We start from the raw sequence: 21,695 nt of genomic DNA on the forward strand, positions 1-21,695 counted from the left end.
TTTCCCCTGTAAAGTAATGCACTGGATGATTGCATTCCAATATCCTACATTTCTTTCCGCACTGGATGATTGCATTCCAATAACCTACATTCCTTTCCCCTGTAAAGTAAGGCACTGGATGATTGCAATAAAATATACTACATTCCTTTCCCCTGTAAAGTAATGCACTGGATGATTGCATTCCAATATCCTACATTCCTTTCGTCTGTAAAGTAATGCACTGGATGATTGCAATAAAATATCCTACATTCCTTTCCCCTGTAAAGAAATGCACTGGATGATTGCAATCAAATATCCTACATTCCTTTCCCCTGTAAAGTAATGCACTGGATGATTGCAATCAAATAACCAACAGTCCTTTCCCCTGTAAAGTAATGCACTGGATGATTGCAATCAAATAACCAACAGTCCTTTCCCCTGTAAAGAAATGCACTGGATGATTGCAATTGCCAAAATAATCAAGTCAAACATTGTTCATTCGTGGATTTCTTTATTAAACAAGTACATTTTTGTCATTATACTTAAACTTATTTTCCAAATATTATACCATGAAATATGATTCTCTCATTCTTCCCAAAATAATTAAAAATGATTAAATTCAGTTACCCTATAAAGGTTTCACAAAACAAAATTATTACAAATGAGCTACGATCTACCGAATAAATGGTATCATCCTATTACAATATCCTTTAAAAAAATGCTATAAAAATATATAAGAATCTTTCCTGAATTTTCCACAATGTGTTTAATTGCCAAATACTCATTCACATCTATCAGGGTGTGCCCATTGGTCTAAAACTTTTCCTATCTTCAATTTGATTGGATCTGTGGCAGCACATAGTTCTTTTACAACACTCTAAAAATAGAAATAAGAGAAGAAAATGTGAATTCATGAGGAAACACTATTCAGATGTACAAACAATTAAGATAGCTGGCCATTCCTGAATGATAAGAAAGCAGAAGCCAGAAGATAAGGCCATGGTCAGATGAACCCTGTCAGGCAGACATGTATGCCTTACAAAACAATATATTAACATATACACCATGTACACAATTATTCCAAACACTCAACATATTTGAACTATTACTTGTAGTATATGAGTTGTAATACCAGTATATATTACTACTGATAAAATGAAAATAAAAGAAGAATGTGTCTGAGGACACAAATGCCCCCACTCAAGCTTTGCAATTTTTCAAGTTAAAAAGGAGCATAACTCAAGAATGGTATATGACTTACTGTCTAAATTCGAACTCTGTCTGCGTGTTGTGGTTCTTAGCATTGTGTATGAGTTTTATAAAATTTGGATGAGTCAAACTTAAGTTACAGTGTGCAAAGGAAAAAAATTTGCAATTTTCCAAGTTATATAGGGACATAACTCTAGAACTGTAAGTGACTCACTGCCCAAATTCAAACTCTGTCTGCAAGTTTTGGTTCTTGGCATTGTGTATAAGTTTCATAAAATTTGGATGAAGAAAACTTAAATTAGAGTGCAGAAACGAAAATGGGACTGACGAAAAGATGGAAGGACGGTCAGGGGTAACACTTAATGCCCCCATTGCCTACAGCAGGGCCATAAAAAAATCATGTTATCAAAACTACCAAATTCAAACAATAACTACATTTAACTTCATATGAATTATCAAACTTTTCTACCTTGTGAAATATGAACCTTTATACGAATAGCTTATCCTGCCACTGTCCACAAAATAAGCATCCCTATGGCTTGCATTCTCCAACATTCATCTGACACAGGTTAGTGAAAAATGAATTACAAATCTTTTTTTATAAGATAGTAAGCCTTCATATTAGGTAAGTGCATTATAATTTGATTACATATATGTTTCATAAGAATCTGTAATTTTGATTGGCAGACAAGTCTATCGAGGTACATTTATTCCAAAATTATGTTTTGATCCTCAATAAAATACCGGCTCCTCGGTGGCCAAGTGGTCTAAGTAGTCGAACAACTATATCACTAGCCTGTCAACACTGAGGTTGTGAGTTCAAATCCCGTAAGGGCAGGTGCACTCGACTCCAACCTTAATTGACTAGGATTGTCAGTTTTCCTACCAAAGGTCGTGGTTCTCTCTGGGCACTCTTGCTTCCTCCATCAATAAAAACTGACGGCCACGAAATAGCCAATCAATCAATCAATAAAATACCAAATCTATGACTGAAAATAATGTCCATGACAACATGGGAAACAGATGACCTGTCGATGTTCTAATTCAAACCTATCAATTTATAGTTTTCTTTGCAACTAAATGACATTTGTTTCTGTATGTTGAGTGCAAAAAACAGCAAATTTGGCAAATTTCCATTTATAAAAGGACATAAATAAGAACATTGAAATTGACGTCAGAACATTTGGTTGTGGCAAAGTAAAGTTAGCGTGCAGAAACAGCAAATTCAGCAATTTTTATCATTTATAATGGGATGCTGAAAGTGACACCACACAAATTTCAAACTTGATCTGTGTTTGGTGGAAATAAGCATTATGTATAAGTTTTACCTATATCAAAATTTGGTTGAGGCAATCAAAAGTAAGAGAACGTAAACAAACAAGGGTAAACCTTAATGCATCCTTTGATTAGCTGCTGGGGCATAAAAAACAAAAATCATTAACAACATATTATAATGTGAAAAGCACTAGTTTAACATTTCATAGTTATGGCATGGAAACAGCATAAAGTGACATTTTCCAATCAATCAAGGACCGTTACTCCTGAACCGCAAAAGTGAAAATCATCAATGTGAAACTTGACCTCTAATTTGTCATCAGTAACAACATGTTAAAATTTAAAAAGCATTGGTCAAACAGTTCATAAGTTAACGAACAGAAATAGCCAGAGCCGCCACCCTGGTCACCAACCTGTCCTCTAACCCCAAATCAATAACTGTATATATGTTTTTAAACTTACATCAGGTAATGTAGGTATTTCTGTATTATCTACAATCTGTTCAGGTGAGCTAGCTCCCACTATATATGACTGTACATTTTCCTGTTGTACTAACCATGCTAAAGATGCTTTGGCCATGGTCACATTGGCTCTCTTACATATATCTCTTATCTTATCTAAAGCCTGAAACAAGATTTACACTCATAACAACAGAGCACATTAAAGTGATGGACATAGATGATAGTACTAGAGTTTGTAAGAGATTTGCAGCTTTGATAAAAAGGGACACTCCTTATTGTTACAGAATGGCGATTAAAACACTGTTTTTAAAATCAGTCTTTTATATTTCTGGTTTTTGCAATTAAAAAATTTAAAAGCTCAAGTAGAATAAATTTATGATGGAATGCTATACTACTGTCCTTTTCATGAAGTTCAGGAATTTTCAATGTTTTGCAAGGTAAGATACATTACTTGTACTGTTTTTTTTAAATTTCATATGCTTTGTCGGAGTGTGGAACCATAATTGTAACAAAAGAATCCATTGGTAAGGAATGTGCTTTAATTGTAAAGTTTTCAAATTGTAATGATTGACGTGTGCTTCTTAATTATAATTATGGACTTGTGCTTCTTTATTGTAATGATAGACTTGTACTTCTTTATTGTAATGATAGACTTGTACTTCTTTATTGTAATGACAGACTTGTTCTTCTTTATTGTAATGATAGACATGTTTTATTGTAATGATAGACTTGTACTTCTTTATTGTAATGATAGACTTGTGCTTCTTAATTGTATGATAGACTTGTACTTCTTTATTGTAATGATAGACATGTTTTATTGTAATGATAGACTTGTACTTCTTTATTGTAATGATAGACTTGTACTTCTTTATTGTAATGACAGACTTGTACTTCTTTATTGTAATGCTAGACATGTTTTATTGTAATGATAGACCTGTGCTTCTTTATTGTAATCACAGACTTGTACTTCTTTATTGTAATGATAGACTTGTACTTCTTTATTGTAATGATAGACTTGTACTTCTTTATTGTAATGATAGACATGTTTTATTGTAATGATAGACATGTTTTATTGTAATGATAGACCTGTGCTTCTTTATTGTAATCACAGACTTGTGCTTCTTTATTGTAATGATAGACCTGTGCTTCTTTATTGTAATCACAGACTTGTACTTGTTTATTGTAATGATAGACTTGTACTTCTTTATTGTTATGATAGACTTGTACTTCTTTATTGTAATGATAGACTTGTACTTCTTTATTGTAATGATATACATGTTTTATTGTAATGATAGACCTGTGCTTCTTTATTGTAATCACAGACTTGTACTTCTTTATTGTAATGATAGACTTGTACTTCTTTATTGTTATGATAGACGTGTGCTTCGTTATTGTAATGATAGACTTGTGCTTCTTTAATGTAATGATAGACTTGTGCTACTTTATCGTAATGATAGAAGTGTGCTTCTTTATTGTAATGATGGACTTGTGCTTCTTTATTGTAATGATGGACTTGTGCTTCTTTATTGTAATGATAGACTTGTGCTTCTTAATTGTAATGATGGACTTGTACTTCTTTATTGTAATGATGGACTTTTACTTCTTTATTGTAATGATAGACTTGCTCTTCTTTATTGTAATGATGGACTTGAACTTCTTTATTGTAATGATGGACTTGTACTTCTTTATTGTAATGATAGACTTGTACTTTATTGTAATGATAGACTTGTCCTTCTTAATTGTAATGATGGACTTGTACTTCTTTATTGTAATGATGGACTTTTACTTCTTTATTGTAATGATAGACTTGTTCTTCTTTTTTGCAATGATGCACTTGTATTTCTTTATTGTAATGATAGACTTGTTCTTCTTTTTTGCAATGATGCACTTGTTCTTCTTTATTGTAATGATAGACTTGTGGTTCTTTTTTGCAATGATGCACTTGTTCTTCTTTATTGTATGTAGTTCTAAATACTGACATGTCTTCATTTGCTCTTCAATATATTCACTTTTGGTTGATTTTAGTTTTTAGCCATGTTTTTGTCAGTTTGTTTTCGACTTATGATTTTGAATGTCCCTTTGGTATATTTTGCCTCTCTTTTACATAAGTGAAAACCTATAAATGAATTGTTACATTTTAATAACTATCCTTGGTCTGCTATCAAACCGAAAAAAAAATAAACAAAGTATATCTTTTTCAGAACTGTATAAAGTTTACAGCATTTTTATGCCCCCTTTATGTTGGGGGGCATATTGTTTTACATCTGTCCGTCCGTCCGTCCGTTCGTCCATCCGTCCCAATATGGATATATAGTTATTCCAGATAACTCCTCCTACAGTTTGAATGCTAGGAAGTTTTCTTTGCTGGCTGTTTGTACATATATTGAAGGTGTGCATGTGGTCAGGGTTTTGATTTTTATTAATATTTGCTCTTTTGGGAGATAGATGAACCTTGTCATTTTTTGGAGTATTTACTTGCATAAGAGGTGTATAGCGTTTCGGCATAACTCCTCCTACAGTTTGAATGCTAGGAAGTTTTCACTTTGCTGGCTTTTTGTACATATATTGAAGGTGTGCATGTGGTCAGGGTTTTGATTTTTATTAATATTTGCTCTTTTGGGAGATAGTTGAACTTTGTCATATTTGGAGTATATACTTGCATAAGAGGTGCATAGCGTTTCGGGATAACTCCTCCTACAGTGAACCATAGACCTATGTGCTCTCATGCTCAACTTTGTGTATTTTAAAATAACACTTCGCATCTGCCGGGGGATCATTTGTCTCCCATACACAATAATATCTCAAAGAAAGTCTCACATTGACTTTATGATACAGTTACTGTAGAGTGGGGTGCAGGGGGCATACTTTGTATAGTTTATAATTCAAATCTCATTTATGTCAGAAACAAATACGCTGTATTGAGGATCTGCTTTAAATTTAGTGTGTGTTTCCTTATGGCATAATTTTCTCTATATCAAATGTTTCTCATTAAGACATTTTAAAGGATTACCTCAAACACTTCCTTTTCTGCTCCTGGTTGACCATGTCTAGATATATCACAACTGTAACAAATATAACAAGGATATTTCAATTAAAGTCTAGATAGTACTACTGGTATTGAAAAGATTGGATGTATTAAAGTACTGTAAATTCAAAAATTATTGCAAGGTTTTTATGAATGAGAATAATGCGACTGGGTAAGTATTGCAATAATTAGAACTCGCATTCTGATATCTGATACATACATCTGTATGCAGATTTACCGGAAATCACAATGATTAATCTTGCATTTTTTTTCCATTCTTCAAAAATCACAATAATAAATGCACGCAATAATTTCTGAATTTACAGAAATGTAAGGTGTTTCAAAAATTGTGAATAATAAACAGGACGAAGACAAGGTCAACATTCTAAATTTATAAATTATAAAAATTTGTAAGGGTTCCACGGAACCCAGTGTCTCGCCTACTTTTGCTGTTACTCGCAGGCTCAACAAAAATGAGGAAAAAAATTAATAAAAATATTCCTCTCTATACTATCTTTTGATTGTAAGTAGCTTCTGTCCAAGTTTGATAAAAATCCAGGATAGTTTATGAATCTAATAAATGTTTTAAAAACTTAAACTGCAGACTGTTTGTTATGTTAACTGGAAGAAAAACTAAGTCCATTTATAAGTAAAATACGGAAAAAATGGAACAAAATTTTAACAAAATTTCCTTCTAGATACTAGCTTTTAATCATAAACAAGCTTCTGTTCAAGTTTGGTACAAATGCAGGATAGTTTAAGAAAGTAGTTAAAATTTTAAAAACTTTAACCACAGAGTGAATGTAATGTTAACTGGAAGAAAAACTAAGTCCATTTATAAGTAAAATACGGAAAAAATGGAATTTTTTTTTTACAAAATTTACTTTTGAATATTATCTTATGATCATAAACAAGCTTCTGTCCAAGTTTGGTAGAAATCCAGGATAGTATAAGAAAGTTATTAAAATTTCAAAAACTTTAACCACAGAGTGAATATTTGTGGACGCTGCCGACGACGACAACGACGGAATGTAGGATCACTATGTCTCGCTTTTTCGACAAAAGTCGAAGGCTCAACAAAAACAAGTTTAGCATTACAAAAAGCAAAATAAATAATAACAACATTACAACAGAACTATGTAATAAAGATTATATGAAGGTTTTCTTCAAGTCCACTTGCTAATGTTGGAGAAGACTATGTGACAAAATGTTGGCTTCAATACTAGAAGAATTGGCAAGGTCTTTCTGTTTGATATAAGAACACTAATCCATTGTTAAAATAAAATAAAATAGGATGGTCAACTTTATGCTACGTTTGTATTTTATCATAAAATTGAGAATGGAAATGGGGAATGTGTCAAAGAGACAACAACCCGACCACAGAACAGACAACAGCATTTATGACTGTTCAGTAAACTATTTATTGTGAAGAAGCTATTACAGGTGTATTTACCCATATAGAAAAGTCCATGTTACAAAATGTGATAACTCCACCCTTATCCTGCTACAAACACAAATCTTTTAGTTTAATGTTTTTGTTGAATATATAGATTTGCTGTCTACACATAACTAACTGTACAATCAAGGGAAATTTAATGTGATGTCTGTTTTCAGTATTAAAGTAAAACAAATCAACGAAAATCTGAAAAAATAATGCACCATTGTTTTAGCCATTCAATTACCTACAGGGTATAACACAATGTTTACTGTTTGATATATAAATTTTCATCGAATATTCAGTTCTTTGCAAACATTTAATAATTGTAAGGTTTAGACATCTTTATTCCAGATTTATTCTAGGATCCTTTGTACTATAGAACAGCACAAATAGTAAGTTCTATCAATTCTATAAAATTGTAGTCTGGTGCAGTGATTTTTGTGTTTGCAAATTTTCACTGTTTTAATTACACTGAGGCTAATTAGGGATACTGACTAATTTTCCTATATATATGTCCTTTTTTCTTCATGATTTCATATACATGACACTTCTTCAAAAGTAATAGGACAATATACAGGTATAATAGTTTATAAGAATGAATAAGCAGGAACTAGGAAATCGCAACTTATATGATAGCTGTCGATCATAATTCATAAATCTTAAATATGTATTTCTGCTTTTCTTTTTATATTTTAAACTACAAATGTTTATTGTAGCCATTAGAAACAGGTTCTCAGGATGATAAGACATTATAATGATAATAATTTTCAAAAGATAAATCACATTATTACATTGGTTACAATGAATTACCGTGATTTCCCAGTGAAATAAAACCTAATTTCACATTTGAAATAAATCTGATAATTTCACTCCTCTGATGTCATACAACAATGGGTGTTGTCAAAACATTGTCGATGAGTTTGCATCAAAACAATTAAGAATGCATAGACAAAGATATAGTTCCTTTCATTTTCTATTTTATTCCCATTAAAAAGTCCATGGTCAATGTAATAATAAGAATAACTAATCCAAGAATTAAAATATCGAAAAATATTCAACTCGTGACTGAACAGCACTGATAACTAATTCATACGCTACACGCATTTGTGAATTGAAGTGTTGCTACGTCATCGATGACATTTTTTCTATACATGTATTTGAATTCTGGATTAGTTATTCTATAAATATTTAGTTAAAAAACTCAAAAAAATACTTCTAATAAAATCTTGTTGAAAATACTCAAGAGAATAATACTTCAAATAAAATCTTGTTGAAAAAACTCAAGAGAATACTTCAAATAAAATCTTGTTGAAAAAACTCAAGAGAATACTTCTAATAAAATCGTGTTGACAAATCCATTTGATACCCACCTTTCTTTTGAGAAAAGTTTTCCTCTCTTCCTTCCTACAGGAACATCTTCAGGTTTAGCAAATCTTCCTGATAGTAATCCTTGTTGTAAGGGTGAGTAGGCCAGAATACCAACACCGTTCTCTTTACAGATTGGTAGTACCTCAAATTCAGCTGATCTCCATAACAAGTTGTAACCCATCTGTTAGTAGACATTTAACATGTTTGATATCAATTATATACTGGTGTTTAGGCCAAGCTTAAAAATATTTCAGTTTGCCCTTACCCCACTCATCAGTTAGACACATAGGTAAGTAGGTATTCTTTCATTTAATATCAATTATACACTGGTGTTTATCTTTCATTTAAAGAATATCTGGTCAGACAGAAGTTCTTGTTGAGTAGTAATTTTTGATATCATACTTTATTTGTTACATAACTGCATGGAGATGTATTAATCAAATATGTAGAATTTAAGATTGACATGCCATCTTCCAATTACATGATTTATATTAAAGTCATATGAAACTTCAAATTTAAAAAAAAAGTTGAATATGTTTCATATACTTGAATATTTTACTATAAAACAAGTGTACGTGAACTTTCTTGTAAAAGAAAATCATTTGTATTATCAAAATCTTCATAAATGTACTGCTGTTGAATTATTGTCTTCCTGTACACTAATTTGCCGATATTTTCCTGTATGCAGTGACCTTAACTACAAGACTTCTCGTTAGAACTTCGGCCACGGCACAGCACAAGTGCGAGGGGAAAACCGTGATGAAAGAATATAAACAAACGTGCACTGGAAGGTAAATAGTAATAACTGATTCTTAAAGAACAAATTTAATACAACAAATCATTTAACAATGGTTAAGGAAAAGTTTAATTAACAAATGGGTACTCATGGAAAATATAAAAAAACAAATATCATGGCTCTTTCAATTCACTTATTTGTCACGAGTTCCGCGGGCTCTGTGTTGATTGTTTATCATTGTCACAATCCGGTAAACTTATGCAACAAACTCGAAAGTTAATTAGCTTGCGATCAACAATCACTGAATGAAATATTATTTGTCAATAATACGTTATAGATTCGTAATAAATATAAACGTGTATACAGGACTTGCATATAAACATGCATTGTTCCAATATTTTGACAACATTAAAATAACAACAAACTTGTATCATATGACTTTAAAATAAATTTTTATGACCCCTTTTTGGCCCCAAAATATAGAATTTTTACCAATATGTTAAAATATAAACTTTTAGCTATTTATTGGAAAATAGAATACTTCTGTTCCATAAATATGGGCTATTTTTGACATGACAATGCACATGCAGCAGGTAATAGCATCATAAATTCATGCAATATTACTGAAATCTTCACAATTTTAGCATTTGTGCTAATTTTAAGACGGTTTTTGTCTAAAATGGAAGTGGTTGCATTTGTGTTCAGTCTTAATATTTAAATATATGTTGTATTTGATGATAATACATAGCATATATAAAGATTGAGACTGAACACGAATGCGGCCACTTCCATTTTAGACAAAAACCATCTGAAAAATGACGTTTTATGGCATATTTGATAGAATTTGCATATTTAAGCGTGAATTTGAGCTTCTCTAATGACCAAATCAGTTCAAATCTTTTACATAAACTAATTGAATCGACTAAAGTAGACACTTAAGTGTTTAAAAAATGTCAAAAATATTTCATTAGATGTACTTTGAATATTAGGCCAAAACTAGCCCTTACCGGACCTTCTCCTTTAGATATATCCTTGAAAAAATATTTCTGAAGACAATTATGAGTTCTTTAAGTTTTATTTAAACATTTATCTTACCTGGTTAGTGACAGGTTTACCACCAGCCTCCAGTAATTGTTTCATATTCTTAGGACCATAGTTTGATACTCCGTAATAACGAATCCTTCCTAAAGCCACCTGTCTCTCCAATTCCTTAACACCAGCTGCAGGGTCAGACATAAAACTAGGAAAATGAACCTGAATTTCAAATATTATAAAGGTAAAATATATATTTTATAAACAAGGAACATATCTGTTAAGATTAACACATCTCACCAGACACTTCCCTTTCAATTACATTTATCTACCATTCATTAAATTCTTAATTGCTAAACTTGACATATGAACATATTAATTCAGAATCGTAAGATCTCATGGAATCTACTCTTCATTATTTTCTTTAAAATGTAAAGTGTTTTAAGTTATTGTAGACTTAACCTATATATTTTTTCCAATTAGTTTGTTTCTTGTTAACATAATCATTTCCTGCATTTTATTCTGGTAGACTCTGTTTCTAGTTTTCATGGAGATTCCTGCAGTTATATATTCAGGTAGACTGTTTCTTGTTTACGAATAATATTTCTAGTTTCTAGTGTACATTAATACCTGCAGTAAATCTAGGTAGTCTGTTTCTAGTGTACATTAATACCTGCAATAAATCTAGGTAGTCTGTTTCTAGTGTACATTAAAACCTGCAATAAATCTAGGTAGTCTCTAGTGTACATTAATACCTGCAGTAAATCTAGGTAGTCTGTTTCTAGTGTACATTAATACCTGCAGTAAATCTAGGTAAATCTAGGTAGTCTGTTTCTAGTGTACATTAATACCTGCAGTAAATCTAGGTAAATCTAGGTAGTCTGTTTCTAGTGTACATTAATACCTGCAATAAATCTAGGTAGTCTTGTTTCTAGTGTACATTACTACCTGCAATAAATCTAGGTAGTCTGTTTCTAGTGTACATTAATACCTGCAGTAAATCTAGGTAGTCTGTTTCTAGTGTACATTAAAACCTGCAGTAAATCTAGGTAGTCTCTAGTGTACATTAATACCTGCAGTAAATCTAGGTAGTCTGTTTCTAGTGTAAATTAATACCTGCAGTAAATCTAGGTAGTCTGTTTCCAGTGTACATTACTACCTGCAGTAAATCTAGGTAGTCTTGTTTCTAGTGTACATTAATACCTGCAGTAAATCTAGGTAGTCTCTAGTGTACATTAATACCTGCAATAAATCTAGGTAGTCTGTTTCTAGTGTACATTAATACCTGCAGTAAATCTAGGTAGTCTGTTTCTAGTGTACATTAATACCTGCAATAAATCTAGGTAGTCTGTTTCTAGTGTACATTAAAACCTGCAATAAATCTAGGTAGTCTCTAGTGTACATTAATACCTGCAGTAAATCTAGGTAGTCTGTTTCTAGTGTACATTAATACCTGCAATAAATCTAGGTAAATCTAGGTAGTCTGTTTCTAGTGTACATTAATACCAGCAGTAAATCTAGGTAAATCTAGGTAGTCTGTTTTTAGTGTACATTACTACCTGCAATAAATCTAGGTAGTCTGTTTCTAGTGTACATTAATACCTGCAGTAAATCTAGGTAGTCTGTTTCTAGTGTACATTACTACCTGCAATAAATCTAGGTAGTCTGTTTCTAGTGTACATTACTACCTGCAATAAATCTAGGTAGTCTGTTTCTAGTGTACATTAATACCTGCAATAAATCTAGGTAGTCTGTTTCTAGTGTACATTACTACCTGCAGTAAATCTAGGTAGTCTTGTTTCTAGTGTACATTAATACCTGCAGTAAATCTAGGTAAATCTAGGTAGTCTGTTTCTAGTGTACATTACTACCTGCAATAAATCTAGGTAGTATGTTTCTAGTGTACATTACTACCTGCAATAAATCTAGGTAGTCTGTTTCTAGTGTACATTAATACCTGCAGTAAATCTAGGTAGTCTGTTTCTAGTGTACATTACTACCTGCAGTAAATCTAGGTAGTCTGTTTCTAGTGTACATTACTACCTGCAGTAAATCTAGGTAGTCTGTTTCTAGTGTACATTAATACCAGCAGTAAATCTAGGTAGTCTGTTTTTAGTGTACATTACTACCTGCAATAAATCTAGGTAGTCTGTTTCTAGTGTACATTAATACCTGCAGTAAATCTAGGTAGTCTGTTTCTAGTGTACATTACTACCTGCAATAAATCTAGGTAGTCTGTTTCTAGTGTACATTACTACCTGCAATAAATCTAGGTAGTCTGTTTCTAGTGTACATTAATACCTGCAATAAATCTAGGTAGTCTGTTTCTAGTGTACATTACTACCTGCAGTAAATCTAGGTAGTCTTGTTTCTAGTGTACATTAATACCTGCAGTAAATCTAGGTAAATCTAGGTAGTCTGTTTCTAGTGTACATTACTACCTGCAATAAATCTAGGTAGTATGTTTCTAGTGTACATTACTACCTGCAATAAATCTAGGTAGTCTGTTTCTAGTGTACATTAATACCTGCAGTAAATCTAGGTAGTCTGTTTCTAGTGTACATTACTACCTGCAGTAAATCTAGGTAGTCTGTTTCTAGTGTACATTACTACCTGCAGTAAATCTAGGTAGTCTGTTTCTAGTGTACATTAATACCTGCAGTAAATCTAGGTAGTCTTGTCTCTAGTGTACATTAATACCTGCAGTAAATCTAGGTAAATCTAGGTAGTCTGTTTCTAGTGTACATTAATACCTGCAGTAAATCTAGGTAGTCTTGTTTCTAGTGTACATTAATACCTGCAGTAAATCTAGGTAAATCTAGGTAGTCTGTTTCTAATGTACATTAATACCTGCAGTAAATCTAGGTAGACTGTTTCTAGTGTACATTAATACCTGCAGTAAATCTAGGTAGTCTGTTTCTAGTGTATATTAATACCTGCAGTAAATCTAGGTAGTCTGTTTCTAGTGTACATTAATACCTGCAGTAAATCTAGGTAGTCTTGTCTCTAGTGTACATTAATACCTGCAGTAAATCTAGGTAGTCTGTTTCTAGTGTACATTAATACCTGCAATAAATCTAGGTTGTCTCTAGTGTACATTAATACCTGCAGTAAATCTAGGTAGTCTGTTTCTAGTGTACATTAATACCTGCAATAAATCTAGGTTGTCTCTAGTGTACATTAATACCTGCAGTAAATCTAGGTAGTCTGTTTCTAGTGTACATTAATACCTGCAATAAATCTAGGTAGTCTGTTTCTAGTGTACATTAATACCTGCAGTAAATCTAGGTAGTCTGTTTCTAGTGTACATTAATACCTGCAGTAAATCTAGGTAGTCTGTTTCTAGTGTACATTAAAACCTGCAATAAATCTAGGTAGTCTCTAGTGTACATTAATACCTGCAGTAAATCTAGGTAGTCTGTTTCTAGTGTACATTAATACCTGCAATAAATCTAGGTAGTCTCCAGTGTACATTAATACCTGCAGTAAATCTAGGTAGTCTGTTTCTAGTGTACATTAATACCTGCAATAAATCTAGGTAGTCTGTTTCTAGTGTACATTAATACCTGCAATAAATCTAGGTAGTATGTTTCTAGTGTACATTACTACCTGCAATAAATCTAGGTAGTCTGTTTCTAGTGTACATTAATACCTGCAATAAATCTAGGTAGTCTGTTTTTAGTGTACATTAATACCTGCAGTAAATCTAGGTAGTCTGTTTCTAGTGTACATTAATACCTGCAATAAATCTAGGTAGTCTCTAGTGTACATTAATACCTGCAGTAAATCTAGGTAGTCTGTTTCTAGTGTACATTAATACCTGCAATAAATCTAGGTAGTCTGTTTCTAGTGTACATTACTACCTGCAGTAAATCTAGGTAGTCTGTTTCTAGTGTACATTAATACCTGCAGTAAATCTAGGTAAATCTAGGTAGTCTGTTTCTAGTGTACATTAATACCTGCAGTAAATCTAGGTAGTCTGTTTCTAGTGTACATTAATACCTGCAATAAATCTAGGAGTCTGTTTCTAGTGTACATTAATACCTGCAGTAAATCTAGGTAGTCTGTTTCTAGTGTACATTACTACCTGCAATAAATCTAGGTAGTCTGTTTCTAGTGTATATTACTACCTGCAATAAATCTAGGTAGTCTGTTTCTAGTGTACATTACTACCTGCAATAAATCTAGGTAGTCTGTTTCTAGTGTACATTACTACCTGCAGTAAATCTAGGTAGTCTCTAGTGTACATTAATACCTGCAGTAAATCTAGGTAGTCTTGTTTCTAGTGTACATTAATACCTGCAGTAAATCTAGGTAGTCTGTTTCTAGTGTACATTAATACCTGCAGTAAATCTAGGTAGTCTGTTTCTAGTGTACATTAAGTGTACATTAATACCTGCAGTAAATCTAGGTAGTCTTGTTTCTAGTGTACATTAATACCTGCAGTAAATCTAGGTAGTCTGTTTCTAGTGTACATTAATACCTGCAGTAAATCTAGGTAGTCTGTTTCTAGTGTACATTAATACCTGCAATAAATCTAGGTAGTCTCTAGTGTACATTAATACCTGCAGTAAATCTAGGTAGTCTGTTTCTAGTGTACATTAATACCTGCAGTAAATCTAGGTTGTCTGTTTCTAGTGTACATTTATACCTGCAGTAAATCTAGGTAGTCTCTAGTGTACATTAATACCTGCAGTAAATCTAGGTAGTCTGTTTCTAGTGTACATTAATACCTGCAATAAATCTAGGTAGTCTCTAGTGTACATTAATACCTGCAGTAAATCTAGGTAGTCTGTTTCCAGTGTACATTAATACCTGCAGTAAATCTAGGTAGTCTGTTTCTAGTGTACATTAATACCTGCAGTAAATCTAGGTAGTCTGTTTTTAGTGTACATTACTACCTGCAGTAAATCTAGTTTTAGTGTACATTACTACCTGCAGTAAATCTAGGTAGTCTGTTTCTAGTGTACATTACTACCTGCAGTAAATCTAGGTAGTCTGTTTCTAGTGTACATTAATACCTGCAGTAAATCTAGGTAGTCTGTTTCCAGTGTACATTTATACCTGCAATAAATCTAGGTAGTCTCTAGTGTACATTAATACCTGCAGTAAAGCTAGGTAGTCTGTTTCTAGTGTACATTACTACCTGCAATAAATCTAGGTAGTCTGTTTCTAGTGTACATTACTACCTGCAATAAATCTAGGTAGTCTCTAGTGTACATTAATACCTGCAGTAAATCTAGGTAGTCTGTTTCTAGTGTACATTAATACCTGCAATAAATCTAGGTAGTCTGTTTCTAGTGTACATTAATACCTGCAGTAAATCTAGGTAGTCTGTTTCTAGTGTACATTAATACCTGCAGTAAATCTAGGTAGTCTGTTTCTAGTGTACATTAATACCTGCAGTAAATCTAGGTAGTCTTGTTTCTAGTGTACATTAATACCTGCAGTAAATCTAGGTAGTCTGTTTCAAGTGTACATTAATACCTGCAGTAAATCTAGGTAGTCTGTTTCTAGTTTGCGTAGACATTTTGTGATTGCTTCATCTATCTGCTCTGCTGAATATGTAGGTGTATCAACTCCTTGTCTGAATCCAAACTTTGAGGCAATAACAGCATTCTGTCTACGCCCCTTTAGACATTTCCCAAGGACTTCCTCTGATCCACCATATCCCTACACATAATTTAACAAAAGTTCTATCTCTATGTACCATAAAATATCAATAAATTATATAATTTCATATATTTATAATAGTTTGATGAACTCAGACATTAGGCCACATCTTATTGCTGTTCATTAGATATTTGCCACTGAACAATGGAGAATGTAAGTGCTATTTTATCTACTAAGAATACGGGATGTCTTAAAAACAGAATTTATAAATCATTATGTTTGTGCTGTTGAAGTTTTTATTTACTGTCTTTGTTGTTATTATCATCAATTTTATTGAGTTCTTGTATAACAGAGATTATAAGATCTGAATGTAAAATGAATAATACTTTTGTTCCTTCAAAGATGATTGTCTGTGTTAATAACTTAACATTTAAAATGTATCACAATAATGTATATATATGAATTTTAAATTCTTTAGTAAATTCATGTAAAACCTAGCCATTGGAATAAATCTTCATATATACAGAATAGCAACATTATGAATATTCTCCTCGCAAAAATCCTCCTGGCCCAATCGCTCACCTGATTTGTTAAAGCTTAATTCATTCATCAATCATTTATTTTTTTGAGTAATAATGTATATCGGTGTTTGCTTAAAAATGCACCTTTTTTTTGGGGGGGGGGGGGGGGGGGGGGCGATGGGGTCATTGTTCTGAACATGTTCATGCAGATAGTAGATCAATACTATTTTTCTCATTTACACTTTCTTCTTATCTACTATAATTTTCAAGAAAATAATCAAAATCTAAAATTTCCTTATAAATAACTACTTCTAACAGTAACCCAACAATAAGTTCTCCAAATTCTCCAATTGGCATGAAAGTTTCATAATAGATAAATATTTACCTAATCATCACTCTAACTCTCTTTCACGTTTGCTCTAACTGCTTTAGTTTTTGAGATGTAAGCCAAAAACTTCATTTGACCCCTATGTTTTATTTTTGGCCATGGCGGCCATGTTTGTTGATGGATCAAAACTTCGGATACAATTTTAACCTAGATACCCTAAGAAACATTTATTTAATGTTTGAATGAATTTTGCCCAGTAGTTTCAGAGAAGAAGATTTTTGAAATAGTTTACGATGACAGACGACGACAGACGACAACAGACGATGACGACGACGACAGACGACGACGGACGCAAAGTGATGGCATAAGCTCACATGGGGCCCTTCGGGCTCGGTGAGCTAAAATGTGAGTCCATTTATCAGTAAAATACAGAATTTAAAAAAAATTCAAACTTTTTCTTTAGATGCTTTTTTTTGGTCTTGAAGATGAGCTTCTGTACAAGTTTCATAACAATCCATGAAGGTTTACAAATTTATCATGTAAATTTATTTTTATCCCAGACTGTCTTTAAATGTTAACTGTAAATAAATTGCTCCGCTGGGCGCAGCTTGATATGACCGCAGAGGTCGAACCCTGAACAGTTGGGGCAAGTATGGACACAACATTCAAGCTTGATACAGCTCTGAATTTGGATTGTGATTAAATATTTGACACAGCATAGGTTTCTGACACAGAATGAATGTGGTCTAAGAACTTAAATTTTTTTTTTAATTTACCTATTATGGTCCAATATCCAAAATCTAAATACATGGTTAGATTCAGCACATCATAGAATCCAAAGAATTCAATTTTTGATGAAATCAAACAAAGTTTAATTTTGGACCCTTTTGACCTCAATGTGGACCAACTTGAAAAATGGACCCATAATCAAAAATCTAAACACATGTTTAGATTCAGCATATCAAAGAACCCCAAGAATTCAATTTTTGTTAAAATCAAACTAAGTTTAATTTTGGACCCTTTGGACCTTGATGTAGACCAATTTAAAAAACGGGACCCAAAATTAATAATCTAAATACACGGTTAGATTTGGTATATCAAAGAACCCCAAGAATTCAATTTTTGATGAAATCAAACAAAGTTTAATTTTGGACCCTTTTGACCTCAATATGAACCAATTTGATAGCGGGACCCACAAATAAAAAATCTAAATACATGGTAAGATTCAGCATATTATTCGTCATAACAAATAAATAAATGTGGTCAAAGATTTTACAAATCTAATGCGCCATACTGTGCAATTAAAGATTACTTCTTGAAATTTTTCAATATTTGAAATTTGAAAAAAAAATAATATTTGAAGAATAATTCTTTTTAATTTCTGAAATCTGAAATCTGAAAAAATTGACCCCCCACAATTTCTTTTTACCCCCCCCCCCCCCCCTTTTCCCCAAAAAAATTCTTTCCCTCAAGACAAATGCAAGATATGCTCATAATCGCAATTCAAATTTCCAATTACCCATTTAAATTTACTATACTACTAACTTAATCTATTTTATAATAGAATTTAAAATATGGTGTCAAATCTTTCATATGGATTTTTTTGTAAAAAAAAAAAGATGCAACATTTGCAGATATTTTTACTGGTCTTCCTTTATAAATATGCATTTCTTTAAACATAATTTAAAAGCATTGTAAGGGAAGTAATCAAAACGTTGTATTATGATTACCTCCCTTACATTGTTCAAAATTGTCTTAATTGTTCATTAACCATTACTTTATACATAATTTAAAAGCTGTGTAAGGGAGGTACTTCAAATATTGTATTTGATTTATCTCCCTTACACTGCTTTAAATTATGTTTTGTACTAAACTATTTGTCCATTAACCAGGACAACCTTGATTTTCCCCCTTTTTTGCCCCTAATTCCTAAACGGTTTGAGCCATAACCCCCCAAAGCCAATCCTAACCATCTTTTTGTGGTATGGAAACTTGTGTTATAATTTCAGAGAGATCCATACACTGTTCCACAAGTTATTGTCTGGAAACTAGAAAATGCTTATTTTTGGCCCCTTTTTGGCCCCTAATTCCTTAACTGTTGGTACCATAACCCCCAAAATCAATCCCAACCTTCCTTTTGTGGTATTGAACCTTATGGTAAAATTTCATAGAGATCCATTCACTTAAACTAAAGTTAGAGTGCGAAAACCAATGTGTCTTCGGACGATGCCGAAGACGCCGACGACGCCAACCTCATACCAATATACGACCCCTTGCCCTTGATACTGTATTTTGGTCATAAACAAGCTTCTGTCCCAATTTCATAAAATTCCATGTATGTTTGACACAGTCATTGATGTCCAAAAAAACTTTAACCACAGACTGAACCTAAATGTTGACGCCACCGATGGAATCTAGGATCGCTATTTCTCGCTTTCACGAAATAAATTTCGCAAGCTCGACAAAAAGTATAAAAAAACAGTATAACATGATCAAGGCTTGCCTGCATTAAACATCATAGGACATAGATTTAAGACATGTCTTCTTACAATATTTGCAAAGCCTGTCAGGACATATTTTAGGTAGCATACCCCATATTTTGTGGGCTTTTTTTAAATAAAAATTCTCGTTGATTTTGCTTTTTGTAAATCATAATATATAAAGCTGACTACTTGTTAGACATTAATTTTATTTTTTTATGTAAATAATGAATCAAATATTCTCTTTATCTCAGGAACAGGTTTAAGGAAACATTACTAATAATAATTTGGGTGTACATGTGAATAAAGAAACATATCAAAGGTTTCTCTCTATATATCTAAACCCAAAAGATAACAAAAGAAGTTTAGGCATACCAATAATATTTTCTAAAGTTAAAATAATATAAACTTACCTCTGCTGTGTCGAAGAAGTTAACTCCGACTTCAAAACATTTATCCACAATAGCTTTAGATACCTGACAAAAAACAGCAGTATATTTAATATGGTAGTGCTAACATTATAAAATAACATTTCTCTGCTTTTCAATAGAATTATCCCTTTTCTCACCCATTATTAATTCTCTGTACAAATGATGTGTTGTGTGCCTATTTACAATCAACTATTGGCAATAATTTGATTATGTCACATTTCTTTATTTCATGTCCAATTTGACCATTTAAACTGCATATTATATATACAGATGAAACTGTTTGATTGATTGATTGTTGCTTGCTTAATATATAGTGACATGAACTTTTCCAATATTGCCGCACAAAGATAACACTTCATCTAAAGGATATGTTGAACATGTTGAAGGAACCTTGAAGTCATTAGAGAAAGCAGGCTACTGAATCATAAAAAAAAAAATCCTAATTTCTAATTGTGGCTCCATCATTTTTCATTTTAATTTCATGTTTTAGCTATAGAAAAAGTCATACATTTTTAAGCTACTCAGACATAGGAAATGACATTCTACCAAACAAAGCGCCATTTCATATAATCAGCTTGAATGACCTAGCTAGGAAACTTCTCATCATCAAAGGCTTTATAAAACAATTTTGCACATAAATCTAAATATCACATTCATTCAGCATGTTCAGACAATTTCTTGTTTAACAAAGAAAAAAACTATTATATTAGTATATTAATATAAGACCTAATTATTGGTTCCCTGCTGTCTTTTAAGTTTTATACTTTCAACAACTCTGATCTTAATAAAATACTTAAAGAAAAAAATTAAATAAGTGATTAGTATTGAATCAAGATCAAAACTGTTCAAGTATACATGTACAGTACTTGATTGGTAATTAGTTCTAAAGAATTTTTTAAATTAAAAACAAATGACACCCTTACATTTTTAGACATCTCGTACTTTTCAGACTTCATTATTTTGCATTGGGAGGCTAACAGCAAATTTTTCTATTAGAAATAGACTTCAGAAAATTTTAAACAACTGAGAAGTAATTTGTCTGAAATTGCTCAGCTGGAGTACTGAGTGGTTTCATATACAAAACCATAAATAGAAACAAAAAGGGTAAGTCTTACAGAGTTTAAGGATACATATCCTAATGAATATGGGACAAGTAGGTCATATATAAACTCTGTCTCTTCTTCTTCTTCTTACTTTATAGTACAGTTCTGCCATGGGAGTATTATCGTACTGTTATCAGTCTTATACTAGAGTCTAGTACAAAAAAAATGTATATGAATATTTAATTTAACCAATAAGATTTGTCTACATCAAATTTGTATCTGTATGAGTACGTTGTGGATACCAATACTGGTACAAATAATGAAAATAATCTAAATTTTATACTAAGTCATCATGGAGATTCTATATGTCTCTGGACAGACATAAATCAACAACAGTACATATAGACAGCAAAAGCTAATACAAAACTGGGTCAAGTGTGACTCCTTCTTAAACTGGGTCAGAACTTTAGTTATATAAAAGTTATTGATAAGCCTTATCATGAGAATGGATTTATTAGATAAATATTTTTTTAAATTTTTAGTTACACGTAAATTTTAACTACTTAGAATCATACCTCCTCTGGCTGGGCATCCCAAGAAGGATTTGCTTTATTTGCATTGAACTGCCAACACCCTAAACATAGTCTAGATACGTTTAAATCGGTACCGGGGAGTAACACTCTGGCAGCTGACATTTTTTTGCTGGTATCTAGTTGCTCTGGTTCCCAAGATGAACAATTCTTCGCAAGCATTGCA

At 32.2% G+C, this 21,695-nt stretch overlaps 1 protein-coding gene across 1 annotated transcript; it reads right to left on the reverse strand.

Annotated features, from left to right (window-relative positions):
* Positions 1 to 470: 470 nt before the first annotated feature.
* Positions 471 to 21,680, reverse strand: LOC127731205 (1-deoxyxylulose-5-phosphate synthase YajO-like). The gene is made up of 8 exons (XM_052240160.1): positions 21,515 to 21,680; positions 19,879 to 19,941; positions 16,011 to 16,196; positions 10,587 to 10,745; positions 8,758 to 8,936; positions 5,935 to 5,986; positions 2,926 to 3,087; positions 471 to 856 (listed from the first exon to the last, which is right to left on the reverse strand). The coding sequence occupies exons 1-8, from the start codon at positions 21,632 to 21,634 to the stop codon at positions 761 to 763; spliced, it is 1,017 nt and encodes a 338-aa protein (XP_052096120.1). The 5' UTR covers positions 21,635 to 21,680; the 3' UTR covers positions 471 to 760.
* Positions 21,681 to 21,695: the final 15 nt, after the last annotated feature.

This window comes from Mytilus californianus, unplaced genomic scaffold, assembly GCF_021869535.1.
Source record: "Mytilus californianus isolate M0D057914Y unplaced genomic scaffold, xbMytCali1.0.p SCAF_2, whole genome shotgun sequence".
Classification (NCBI taxonomy): Eukaryota; Metazoa; Mollusca; class Bivalvia; order Mytilida; family Mytilidae; genus Mytilus; species Mytilus californianus.

Excerpts from the sequence above, each read along its gene's own strand:
- LOC127731205 (XM_052240160.1), bottom strand. The coding sequence starts at position 21,634 with ATGTCAGCTGCCAGAGTGTTACTCCCCGGTACCGATTTAAACGTATCT. Across the intron at positions 10,746-16,010 it reads ACTACCTAGATTTACTGCAG|GTTCATTTTCCTAGTTTTAT; the intron begins GTATTAATGTAC and ends TTTGAAATTCAG. Across the intron at positions 857-2,925 it reads AAATACCTACATTACCTGAT|AGTGTTGTAAAAGAACTATG; the intron begins GTAAGTTTAAAA and ends TTCTATTTTTAG.